Source organism: Arvicanthis niloticus, chromosome 4 (assembly GCF_011762505.2).
Source record: "Arvicanthis niloticus isolate mArvNil1 chromosome 4, mArvNil1.pat.X, whole genome shotgun sequence".
Taxonomy (NCBI): Eukaryota; Metazoa; Chordata; class Mammalia; order Rodentia; family Muridae; genus Arvicanthis; species Arvicanthis niloticus.
Window position 1 is genome coordinate 128,149,617 of NC_047661.1, and position 13,033 is coordinate 128,162,649.

Consider the following 13,033-nt stretch of genomic DNA (forward strand, 5'->3'; position numbering starts at 1 on the left):
GAGAAAGAGACTTTGTTCCTTGTTCAGATTTCCACATAGATCAGTGTGGAAATCATGTAAGAGATTTATATGCCTTTAATTGGCATCACTCATTAAAAAACAAAATTCAATGAGTTTCCAGTATTATTTTTCAACCACAAATTATGAGGCTCATTAAATTTGTATTTTATTTTATAGTTTGTTTAGAAAATTAATTTAATTTTAGTTTTAGATTCATACTTACATAGATATTTAGTATATCACCTTCAACATTGAGAGGTTCAGATTTTGGCATATCAGATAAGTTGCTTTTAACATTTTTCAATTTGTGTTCTTTTAACACATTTGAAGCTTAATTTATGTTTATTGCAATTGAAAGTGGAAATTGATGGGACTATCAGTATGTATTACCTGTGAGTAAAGTAGGACTCTCCTTGATGACAAGATGTTAAAAGATAAATTAGTCACGTTTCTGCTGTGAGTGTTCAGATAGTGAAGTTCGTGTGAGGCACTCTCCCTTTCCTGATGATATATATGCCATACTTATTGTTAACTTGATTTCCATGAGATTCTCTAGAACAAGTAAATGTGTGTAGTTACAGATTTTAAAGTATGCCCTGCTTTGAAATGAAGATAAATTCAACCAACTTAACACATTTCACAGAGTATTTTCTTAACTCATTGTCAGCAGGTCAGCAGCAAGAACAGGGAAGTGCTTTTCCTTAGTGATTTCTTGTGTAACGTGTCGCTGTGGTCATCTGTAGTTCCACCTTCTCCAGTATTAGGTATTTGTAGTGGAGGCCCAGAAGGGAATGGACTTGATTTGCATGGGGAGGAGAGAAAATGGCATTAAAAGGATTCTGTGTAAGGGGCATGGTGAAGTTACATTACAGCCATCATCGGTATTTAACCATTCTGTGCTCCACTTGAAATTAAGCAATGAAGTGGCAAAATATCTAAGAAAACCAAATGGATGGGTGATAGAGACTTGGAATAATAATGATGCCTTTGTTCTTCTTGATAACATGGAAGTCCTGGAAAATATCATTAACTCCAGGTGGATCAATGAGGACTTACTCCAACTTATAAAGTTAAGCATCCTTACTAAAAACCCATTTATCTCCCAGACAATGAGTTCAAGCTATCCTGCACCATACACAGAAATTTACAGAAAGAGTATGTGCACATGTGTGTAAAAATACACACAAATGTTATATATGTGAAATAATATTTTCTGTTTCTGAAGTGACTATTTCCTTTTGTGGACAGCTACTGCTTTCTGTTCTCGGGATACCTTCAAGTAGTGACATGCCTTTCTCTAGAGATGGTAGCTTTGCTTTGCTGTGGTGTGGTGTTAGTCAGTGCAAGCTACTGGTATGACTTCTGTCCACTACATAATTACAAAAATTCCATAGCAATATCTCAAAAGTCCCCTTACTACCTCATTATTATTAAGGCACTTAATTAACCTGAAAAAAACCATTTTAGTAGAAACCTTAAGACTGATTGGAATGGCTTCTGTAAGATAGATGGTCTGTAACTTCAAGAGTATTAATTTAATAACCAAATGAAACAGTTATGATCACTTTTGGGTACTTTGCACTATTCTGAGAGGCAAAGAAACAGTGAACATGGTCTTCAGAGTTCTGTCTGAGCTGGCTGTATGTCTGTCAGTACACTGTGCCTCAGTCTCCTCAATGTAACATAGGTACAGTAGACCTGTCTGAGTTGTCTTCAGGGAGTAAAGGTATGTTAAACATACACATGGAATCCCAGAAGATATTAAATGGTATTTGTTAGCTATTACTAACATCATTATTGGAAACTTTAATAAGATAACCTTTATCCCATTATTTATTGATAATGGCTATACTTGGGTAAAAAGTTACAACTTTATGCTTTTGTTTTAGATATATTAACTATTACCTTTTTCTCATTATTTTGTTTACATTTTTGAAGGTTTCCCAATGAGTGGATCATGATGACCGTATGGTAGGGACTTGCCATAGTATGGCTGCTTCCCGATCTACTCGTGTTACAAGATCAACAGTGGGGTTAAACGGCTTGGATGAATCTTTTTGTGGTAGAACTTTAAGGAATCGTAGCATTGCTCACCCAGAAGAAATCTCTTCTCATTCTCAAGTACGCTCAAGATCACCAAAGAAGAGACCAGAGCCTGTGCCAATTCAGAAAGGAAATAATAACGGAAGAACTTGTGATGTAAAACAGCAGAGTGCTCGAGAATCATGGGTAAGCCCTAGGAAAAGAAGACTTTCTTCTTCAGAAAAGGATGACCTAGAAAGGCAGGCCCTAGAGAGTTGTGAGAGAAGGCAGACAGAGCCAGCACCGCCAGTCTTAAAGAACATTAAACGCTGTCTTAGAGCTGAAGCCACAAACAGTTCAGAAGAAGATTCGCCTGTAAAACCAGACAAGGAGCCAGTAGAACACAGGAGGACAGTAGTGGACCATGATGCAGACTTTGAAGGGGCTAAACGAGCTTGTCGATGTCTTGTATTGGATGATTGTGAGAAAAGGGAAGTTAAAAAGGTGAATGTCAGTGAGGAAGGGACACTTAATGCTACAGTAGTAGAAGAAATCACAGGCTATTTGACTGTCAATGGTGTTGATGACAGTGACTCAGCTGTTATAAACTGTGATGACTGTCATCCTGACGGGAACACTAAACAAAGTAACCCTGGTTCCTGTGTGCTGCAGGAAGAATCAGTAGCTGGAGATGGGGATTCGGAAACCCAGACTTCAGTGTTCTGTGATAGTAGGAAGGAGGACAGTTGTATAGACCATTTCGTGCCTTGCACAAAGTCAGATGTGCAGGTCAAGTTGGAGGACCACAAACTAGTAACTGCCTGCCTGCCTGTGGAACGTCGGAATCAGCTGACTGCTGAGTCAGCTTCAGGCCCTGTTTCTGAAATTCAGTCATCCTTAAGAGATTCTGAGGAAGAAGTAGATGTGGTGGGAGATAGCAGTGCCTCCAAAGAGCAGTGTAACGAGAACAGCAGTAACCCTCTGGACACGGGTTCTGAACGAATGCCAGTCTCTGGAGAGCCAGAACTGTCCTCTAGGCTAGACTGTGTTTCAGCTCAGATGACATCTTTATCAGAACCTCAAGAACATCGATACACCCTGAGAACTTCACCTCGAAGGGCAGCCCTGACCAGAGGTAGTCCCACTAAAAACACATCTCCTTACAGAGAAAATGGACAATTTGAGGAGAATAATCTCAGTCCCAATGAAACAAACACAACTGTTAGTGATAATGTAAGTGAGTCTCCCACAAATCCTGTCGAAATTTCTCAAGATGAAAAGGTTCTATGTTGTGACTCTGAAAACTATGGAAGTGAAGGACTAAGTAAGCCACCCTCAGAGGCCAGAATGAATATTGGACATTTGCCATCTGCCAAAGAGAGTGCCAGTCAGCACACTGCCGAAGAGGAAGATGATGACCCTGATGTTTATTACTTTGAATCAGATCATGTGGCACTGAAACACAACAAAGAGTATGTGTAACTATGGTAACCATGAGTTCTGCTTTGCTTATCACTTCCCAGGGTTTCAGTATTTGTTAATAAATGTCTGTACTTAATGCTTTTATTACAGATGACATTAACACTTTAGCAATAAGTTCAGATTTAACATGCATTTTTTTAACTCAAGCTAAGAGACTTGATGTTTTGACGTTGAACTTCATTACTGGTAGTTGAAATTTTCTAGTGCTGGTATCCCACGTGTCTAAATGAGGAAGGACTGATGGAAGCATGGCTGGTGTCGCAGAGAGATCAGTGTAAATGGGAGTGGTGACCAAGGGCTTTCGGTGCTGAGTCGTCCATGTCCATCGAAGCTCACTCTGGCTTATACTTGGAGGGCTGCGTAACACCTGCCTTTCCAGTATGGGTAAAATCAGTAATGAGCATGGAGCTGGCATCCAGCTGCTGGGAATCTAGCACACAAGACATTATTGATACTTAATTCCCTATTAAATTTTTTGATTTAAGAATGTGCTTGATCTATCATCTTGGCAGTGTAGAGAAATAGATAGTGCTGTTAACATTGTGATGGTGATGTTTGACGTAACCCTAATTTAATACTATTGTTTCCTAAGCCCTTATTACAAAGGTTCTTTTTGCAAATAATTCTGTGTCCAAAATTGTCCACAATTTTGCTCACTTACTTTAAAGTATTCTAGAGAGTAACACAAATGAATCAGAGCTAACTGTCTAAATAATTCATGAAGGAACTATAAAGTGTTCATCAAAACTCTTCGTTTTTTCAAGACAGGGTTTCTCTGTGTAGCCTTGGTTGTTCTAGGACTCACTCTGTAGACCAGGCTGGCCTTGAATTCAGAGATCTACCGACCTCTGCCTCCTGAGTCCTAGGATTAAAGGTGTGCACCACTAATGCCTGGCTCACCGAAACCATTTTAATGAATAACAACAATAATTCCTCTTATAGGTCAGCTTTTCAGCTACTATCATAAAGTCAGACTATATTAGTTGTATAAAAATAGTTGAATTTGAGGAATATTTCTAACGTCTTTTGTGACAGATACCTGATCAAGTGTCCTATCAGGGCTGTGGGACATGATCTTTTTGCCACATTTATTAGATCGATCAAGACTTTAGTCTGGCAGTACTGTGGCCTTTTATCATACATCTCCTTTCTGGGAAAAAAAAGAGGATTTTTTTTTCTGTGTTCTTTTAAAATTGTGTTTTAATACAGTGATTTAAGAAAGAATTTTCTCTGATATTTTACAGTTTTTAGGTTATGAGTTCAATATAGTTAAGATCAGTTTGAGACAGAAAAACATAATTGCATAAAGGAAAAATTTCAGGTAGAAGTAAGATGAGCTGGTGCATGGGGCCAAACCAACAGTGTTTCAGCAGGAGAGGTAAGGCAGGAGGGTAGCCTGGTCATATAAGGGAACCCTGTCTTGAAAACCCAATAAACCCAAACAAATCAACAAAAACAAATGTTTTCCATTTATATATAATCTTTTTTTAAAAGGTTTTTACTTGCAGGAACAAGGAAGATGTATGTTTTAGAGGAGTAACTAAAACCTCAAAAAGTATGATATCTTGCTTTCTTAGTTTTAGAATGGGGGTGCCTGTGTCATCCAGGTTGGTGTTAAATTGTGAACACAAGTGATTCTGCTGCTTTAGCTTTTTGAGAATGTGGGACTTTGAGCTTGTGTGACCATGGCCAGCTTCAGTTTAAACAAATGTGAATTTCTTTAGAATTTATTTCTTCTGAACTGAGAGCCTGGCAAGTGTGAGGCTCACATTGAATGTTAGAAAAGGTCTCTAGCTCATTACCTTTAAAACTGGAAGTTTAGCATTGTCTACAGTGTTTATGAATATTCTTCCAGAAGGAAGTAAGTCATATTTATTGATGCCAGTTAAAGTAGGTTATTATAGTCGGGCACCATGGTGCACAAATATATATCTACAAGCCCCATCTCAAAAGTTTTAGTAGAAACTGCTGCAGTTGCCATAATGCTGTTAAGTTAGGAGGCTCTGACTCTACCTGTTCTGGTTAAAATTTTCCTTTAAGCTAGCAGTAATGATTTAATTGGCAGCCTTCACCTTGTCCTTTTAATTTATCCATCTGTTTAAAAGACTATCACTCATAGATGTTTGAGCAGGTACTTTAGAGTCCTAGCTTTAGACCTGGTTCATCTCAAGTTAGGTGACAACACAGAGAAATGAGTCTTAAGTATTTGGGGTACTTAGCTATGGCCCATATTGTACTTTTTACTTTTCCCCCAAATAGAGAACTACACTTGCTCAGTGAGTAAGGGGGCTGGGAAGTATGTTTTTCTGGTGAGAGTCTTGTTCATAGTTATCTTAGTAGATGCTCTCAGAGGTTTGGCAAAGGGCCCAAGGCAACACTTTGTGAAAAGTTGCTGGCCCAGCTGCCAGAGATCACTTGCCTAACTGGCTCCTCTTTCGATAAGCCTTTATGGTTCTTGCTCTCTGAGTCAGATAAGGATTTTTAAGCCCTGGGCCTTAATATTTAGTATTGCTTTTCCAGTTCAAGAGGTAATCACATGAAGGAAACTTCCAAGTGTATATGTCAAAGACAGTTACGAAGTAGATGTATAACACAGGCAGCCCAGCAGAGAGGCTCATGACTAGGGTCGGACTTCTCAGTGGTAGCACACATTGTAAGTGTGTCTGAAACCATAGGTTTCATTCTTTGTACTATACTGATGCAGACATAAAAGGCATCATGAGTTAATGGTAGAAATGGGATTACACCTTGGCCTTTTTAAAAAGTAGGGACTTTTTGTTTTGTTTTTACTTTCTTGAGACAAGGCTCTTGTAGCCCAGGCTGGCCTCCAGCTTTTGATGTTGCTGCAGATAACCTTGAACTTCTGACCCTCCTCCCTTTTCCTCTCTGGGATTACAAGAGTGTCTGTCATCCACCACTGGACTCGGTCTTCTGTCTTCTATCTGGTAATCTGAGCCTTGCCTAGTTACTTAATGGAGTGCTGACTTAGGTTTTTGGTTGAAAATCTTATAGAGCAGATCTTTGGTTTTTCATTTGTTTGTTTGTTTTTTTTTAATCTGACTTAATAGATACAGACCCTGTTTTTATCTGTCAGGATCATCATCTTAGATAAGTAAGCACTACCCCCCAGGTAACTTAATTACGTTCATGTTTTTGTTGTGGTTGTTTAAAGAATATAGTTACAGTATGTCTCTGAAGAACAAATGGCTTCAAATAGAGGATTTGATTAATTTGAGAAGAATATTTTGAGGGTTTAGAATGCAGTGGGAAGAGTATGCTTGGTGCTTATCAGCTCATGGAAAGAGCTGTAGAACCAACCAAACTTGCCCGAGGCATTGGATGTGTAAATTAATGAGAGTTGCAAAAGCTGTCTTCAGTATAACTGTTGTCAGGGAATAAATTATTGACTAATCAAAACATGTAATGAATTGTTGCCAACTTAAAAATACTATTTTATTATGTGTATGGGTGTTTTGCCTGCACGTATGTCTGCCCACCATATGGATGCAGCCTGGTACCTTTGGAGGCCAGGAGAAGGCCCCTTTGTACTGGAATTTCAGATGGTTGTGAGCCACCATGTAGGTGCTGAGAACCCTGCACCCCAGAGTACCAAATACCCTGGAAGCAGCAGCTGGTGCTCTGAACTACTGAGCCAGCTCCAGCCCGATTGCCAAAAAATCTGAAATTTTCAAGTAATGCAGATGATTTTAAATGATTGTTTGCACTCATCTTAAGCATATGAATATAATCTTAACATTGTTGATTTATGCTTATCCCTTGCAGGGGTAGTGGAATGATACTCATGATATCAGTATCATAATAGGTCTAATTTTTCATGTTGGATAACCCTGACCTTTATATTCCAGTAGTTTTGCTTCTACCTATGTTTTTTTGGCTATGCTGTGACTTAGTATTTCCTTTCATGTTTGTTGAGTTTTCCTTCTAATTGGTCAGTACAGATAAAGGATGCCTACACATAGGTCCTTTTTTAGTACACATTAGTAAAGAATCCTTTACAGAAGGCGGGGCTTGGAGAAACAATCCTTGACTGTAATGGTGTTATACCCATTGGATACCCATTGGATCCTAAAAAGGATCCAAATGAGTGGTCATATAAACAAATACATATGGCAGGATTGGGAAAGGCTAAGGCACTGTTGTTTGGGTATAACACCATTACGGTCATTGTTTCTCCAAGCCTTGCCTTCTGTAAAGAATTCTTTACTCTGGCTGGTTGGAACATGTATACTTTTTGCTTTGTGAACACTTAATTGTTTTGTGTATAGCTCCATGGTAGTTACTTGCTTGGTCTGTAGAATCCCCTGTTAGGTTTGTGTAGCTTTGTATTCAGCTAGAGGCTCCATGTATATTTAGGCCTTTTTCTATCATTTCTTCCTCTTTGGTGTTGTGTCCTACATATTCTCACTCCCTGGCTTCCCCAGGCTGTTTTCTGAGTTTCTGTTGAGAAGAACACTTCATTGCTTAATATACTGGTAGTTCTTCCTAGTAGGGGCTTTCCTCCTTGGTTTGTCCTCTTGCACACATCTGTTTTGTATTGTCTGTTACCTGGGGTCTGAAAAAGTTACTGCTTCTCCATCACAAGAGTCAGTCAGTGTCAGTTCCTCTGCCATGGCTGTAAATAGGTGCATCTGAAGATCTATGAATTTGTGTGAGCCTGAGTGAGTTTATGTTCATAAGTGGTTGTAAGATTGCTAATGTGGGTGCTAGAAACTGAACTCAGGTCTTCTGCAAGAGCAGTGAGTGTTCTTAATTGCTGAGGTATCTTTCCAGGCCTTCATTTGGATTAATTTTATTTTTAAAATTTATTTTAGATACTTAATTTAATTTATATATGAGTGCTTTGCCTGCATGTTTGTGTGTGAGCCACTTTACAGTTCCTTTACAAGAGCATCAAATGCTTTTAGCTGTAGAGCCATCTCTTTAGCCTCCTGCTGTATTATGATTACTTCATTCCTCCCTCCTTTCCCTCTTTTCTCCTTTTTTTATTTTTTTTTTAAATTTTATTTTGAGACACAGTTTCTTTGTGTATGTTGCCTTGCCTGTTCTGGAACTCCCTGTGTAGACAAGGCTGGCCTTGAATTTATAAAGAGCCACCTCTTTCTGCCACTCAAGTGCTGTGGGATTAAAGGCATCATTCATCCATCCATCCATCCATCCATCCTTCCTTCCTTTCTTCCTTCCTTTCTTCCTTTTTTCTTTCTTTCCTTTCTTTCTTTTTTAAGACAAGGTCAGTATGCATCCGTGGCTGTCTTTGAAATCACTATGTAGGCCAGGCTGGCCTTCAACTCACAGAAATCCACCTGCCTCTGCTGAGATTAAGGGCATGAATTGTCATGCCCAGCTTGACTTAATTTTAATGTACACTTGGGGGTATTTCCTCTTAATGATACCCCTTATACCTGCTGGTTGACTATTTAGAAATATTACCACTATTTCAGATACTGAGAGTTGAATTCAGGCTTTATTAAACTTTTTACCTCCAGCCCTGGGAATTATTTTTTATTGCTATTTTTTGACATTTAAAATAAACTAAAAGAAAGCCAAATTGAAAAATTGTAATAATAGGAATTATAGTCGAAGAATAAAGTTAGCTATTACTTGAAATATGTTATGTTGTTAGATATTGCAGTGACTAGAGCAGAAGTTAAAATTAGATCACTGGTTGAGATAAAGTTCACAAGGATCAGCAAGAGAAAGTGCCATACAAGAAGACATAAAACTGTACTAGGTTTGAAAAAGTAATGCTTTGAGATTAAATAGTGTAATATCTCTGGATTTTTGCTTCTTTTTCTTACTGCTGAGGACTTTTGGTGGACCATGTACACTGTATACTATGTTTAGAAAGGCGTGTGAATATTCTCCTTTATTAGATCAGTGCCAGTTTACCCTAATTTCTAATACGTGGCCTTCAATTATTTTATTTTTTATGTATATGGATACCTTGTCTACATGTATCTTTGCATTGTGTGTGTCCAGTGCTGCTGGAGATGGTAAGAGGGAGTCAGATCCCCCTAAAACCAGAGTTAGAGACAGTTATGAGCCACCGTGTGGGAGCTAGGAACCAAACTTAGATCCACTCACAGAGCGGCTTGTGCTCATCCTGACCCATTTCTTCAGCTCCAGCTCTCCGTCTTAATCAGATGAACTAGTGGGATGTGCTGGTGCTACCAGGCCGAGGCAGGCAGCTCTCTTGAGCTTGCGGCCAGCCTCCATAGTTCCAGAACATCCGGAGCTACATAGTGAAACCCTGTTTTGAGAAATAAATTTTTTAAAAAATTAACTGGAATATTTCACAGTTGTTTTCCATAATACTTTTTGCCATTTAAGTTAGATTTTTTTTGATTCACCTTTATTTTGCTATTTTTTTTACATTTCCTACATTATTGTTTCACTTTAGTTCTGTAGTGTACTATCAGAGTCTTAAAATACATAGCATATATTCTTAGAAGAAAAGTTTCATGGTTATAGTTTATTGGTATTGAGGGTATGAAATGAAATAAACTGATTGTAGTTAAAATGAAGTGTCTTTTTCCTTCTGATTAACACTTGATTGTGAATTTTACAAATTTAGTGTGATACTCAAAAATGTATACATTATTTAAGGGTCAGATTAAGAAAATTGTTACATCCATCAACTCTCAGTGTTGGGGATATTATGCCTCTTGGTTTGAAGTACGTGCTGATTTGGTCAACAACAGTTAACTCTCTTGTTCTGTAGAACACAAACCTTTCCCTCACTGGTTACGTTAGCCATCTTCTTCCTCGTGCCCGTGTTCCCAGCCTCTCCTGAAATAGCTGAGCAAACTCTAGAGCAGCCACAGTTACCTGAGGAGCCAAGATAGCAAGTAGAGCATGCATTTCATAGAGTTTTTTGAAGTTACAACTAGATAAGATTGGCATTTTTTTAAATGGAATCTCATTCAAGTGCAGACTCAAGTTCCTTACAAAGGCATTGTAGTTGATTATCCCAGACAGGAAGAGCATGCCTGTTTCCATCCTGGTGGGAGGCCTAGCAGACACTGTAAGAGCTGATACATCACCTGTATAATTGTAGCCAGTAGATTGTCCTCTGAATGTACTTTTCTCTTTGCATTGCACCTTGGTTTTGATACTACTCAGTCTTAATTACTGGCCTTTTTTTCCTTTCATCCTCTGGGTTTCTCATTAGCTACTGTGGCTTAGAAATATGTTAGCCTATTCAGTAGTTGATTTAAGGGTGGAGCTGAGCTCAGACTATTGTATTCCTCCAGACTATTTCCATTGCTGCACAGAAGAAAACAAAGCAAACCATATGTGAGAATGAGTTTATCACTGCTTCCCAGTCATTCTCAGCATCTCTCCGGTAACTCCGCAGTGTCTAGAAGAAAGGCAGCTGCTTTCACCTCATCCGCCAGTGTGGGTTGAGCTCTGTGAGCATTGGTGTCAGCTCTTCTGGGTTACCTGAAATGGTTTCTTGCTGTCTGTAGTACAAGTTCCCAGCTAACTAACCTTTTCCTCTGATGAAGGCATGCTTTAGGTAATATCTATTCATTTAAAACACTTCCCTTTACTATCTGTTCCTTATACTCTGTGTGCTAGCCCAATCAAATGTAATTCACTATTTTTTTCTGTTAACATTTTATTTAGTGGGAGAGGGGCAGCAACCTGTAGAGGTCAGAGGACAACTTAGAGGTGCCGTTTGTTCTCCCTCAGTGTCAGGTTTGGTGGCAAATGCCTTTATCTGCTCAAAATTATCTCTCAAGCCCAATTTCCAAAATTTGTTTTGGGGGGGGGGTGGGGTGGTGTGTGGCCCTGGCTGTCCTGGAACTCACGCTGTAGCCCAAGCTGGTCTTAGACTCGAGAGATACTCCTGCTTTGGCCCCTTGAGTGCTGGAGTTAAAGATGTGTGTGGCACACCTTTTCTAAGTATGCCTCCAATCAACCAAACATGTTTACCTCATGGCGCATGGGTGTCATGTGCTCAAGGATTGCTGGGAGTGCAGCCCAGCATACAGTTGTAAATACGTGAAGATAGTTTAATTCCCTCATTTCTTCAGCTGAACTTTGTAGCTGTTGACATTGTGTTACAATGTGGAAATGATGGCCATGCATGAAGGATGCCTTCTCATATGCTCACCTACCTGCTCTGGTCTGTCTGAGGCTGACTGAGGGGATGCCTTCTCATGTACCTCCCTACCTGCTCTGGTCTGTCTGAGGCTGATTTTCCTGGTTATTGTCCTCTATCAACAAGGGGAGCCCTCTTAGTTAAGATTATATTCTCTGAGAGGTCTTTCTCTTGTCAAGACTGACCCGACACTGTGTGCTGTATTGTCGTGAGTGATAACTGCTGTCATTGTATATGATAGACCACACATTTTTTGAGAACCATGTCTTTCAACATAGGAGAATTTTCAAGCCCTTAACCTGTTTTGGAAATGTTAGAAAAATTGGCATACTTCTCATAATAAAATCTTTATTTTTCAGTGCTGAAAATTCATCCTAGGTTTTTATGCATGCTAGGCAAGGATCTACCACTGAGCAGAATTCTCAGCTACCAGACTTATTGTGAAAACTATCTTGATTTTAAGTTTTAAAAAGAAATTGACTAAGCTGCATGCATAATCATTCACAGTTTATTAAACTTACATATGGTGAGAAGTATTGGTGGAGTTGTGTATTTAACAATGGGTTGTCAAACTAATATTTTTATAATTGAAGTATAAAAAGAATAAAAACATCCAGAGTTGGTGTGTTTTGAGATAAAATTTTTATTATCAAAATGTTATGCATAATTTTTAAATATTTTTACAGTCTTGAGTTTTGTGTGTAGGCTTTTGAAATAATACAGAATGGTATGTATCTGGTTCAGGGCTGAAGGACTTGGAGAAAGGAATGGTTTGTCAATAACACTGGCTCTGAAGGGTGGATCTCAGGAGTTGGCTAGCCATCCTGTGTATCCAATCAGTGATCCTTCAGTGAGATACATTGTCTCAAAAAATAAGGTGGAGGGAGATGGAAGGAGACAGCTGCTGTGGGCCTCTGGCTTCCACACCCACACACACCTTGTTTCTGTTGCATGAAGCCTTGCAGCTGTAATACCAGAGTAGAAGATACATCACAGTGAGTGTGCATAGAGTGCGTGAGCTAAAACTCCGGGATAAGGAAATGAGACCATTTGCTCCAACTCGGATATAATGGACTGTCTACAGAATACGGTCAGTGAGACGTGGCTTTCCTCTTTTTAGAGAAAAGCCAGGTATTTTGTTTTTGTTTTATTTTTGGTTTATTCTGTTGCTTGTTTTTTCCTGTTGTACATTTAGAAAAGCAGTAAGAACAGTTTGAACTTAAACAACTTTTTAAGTTCTCTTCCCATAAGAACCCCAGGTTTAGGGTATGAATAGCTCTATAAATATGATTAAAAATACAGATTCAAATTATTTCAACTTTTATGAAGTTTATTTAATTCAGTGATTGGCTCCAGGTATGGCACTGTGCACCTGTAATCATGCACTTGGAAGTGAGTTCTAGG

General features: G+C 38.9%; 1 protein-coding gene across 5 annotated transcripts in view; it reads left to right on the forward strand.

Moving 5' to 3' along the window:
- The window catches only part of Zzz3 (zinc finger ZZ-type containing 3), a 62,548-nt gene that overhangs the window by 28,256 nt on the left and 21,259 nt on the right, over nucleotides 1-13,033 (forward strand). For 3 of the 5 annotated variants that reach the window (XM_034500384.2, XM_076933422.1, XM_076933421.1), the window contains one exon: nucleotides 1,939-3,494. The exons of the other annotated variants lie outside the window; for them this stretch is intronic. In XM_034500384.2, the coding sequence (XP_034356275.1) occupies nucleotides 1,969-3,494 (1,526 nt within the window). In that variant the 5' untranslated portion in view covers nucleotides 1,939-1,968. The remainder of the gene's footprint in view (nucleotides 1-1,938; nucleotides 3,495-13,033) is intronic. 5 annotated transcript variants of the gene reach the window in all.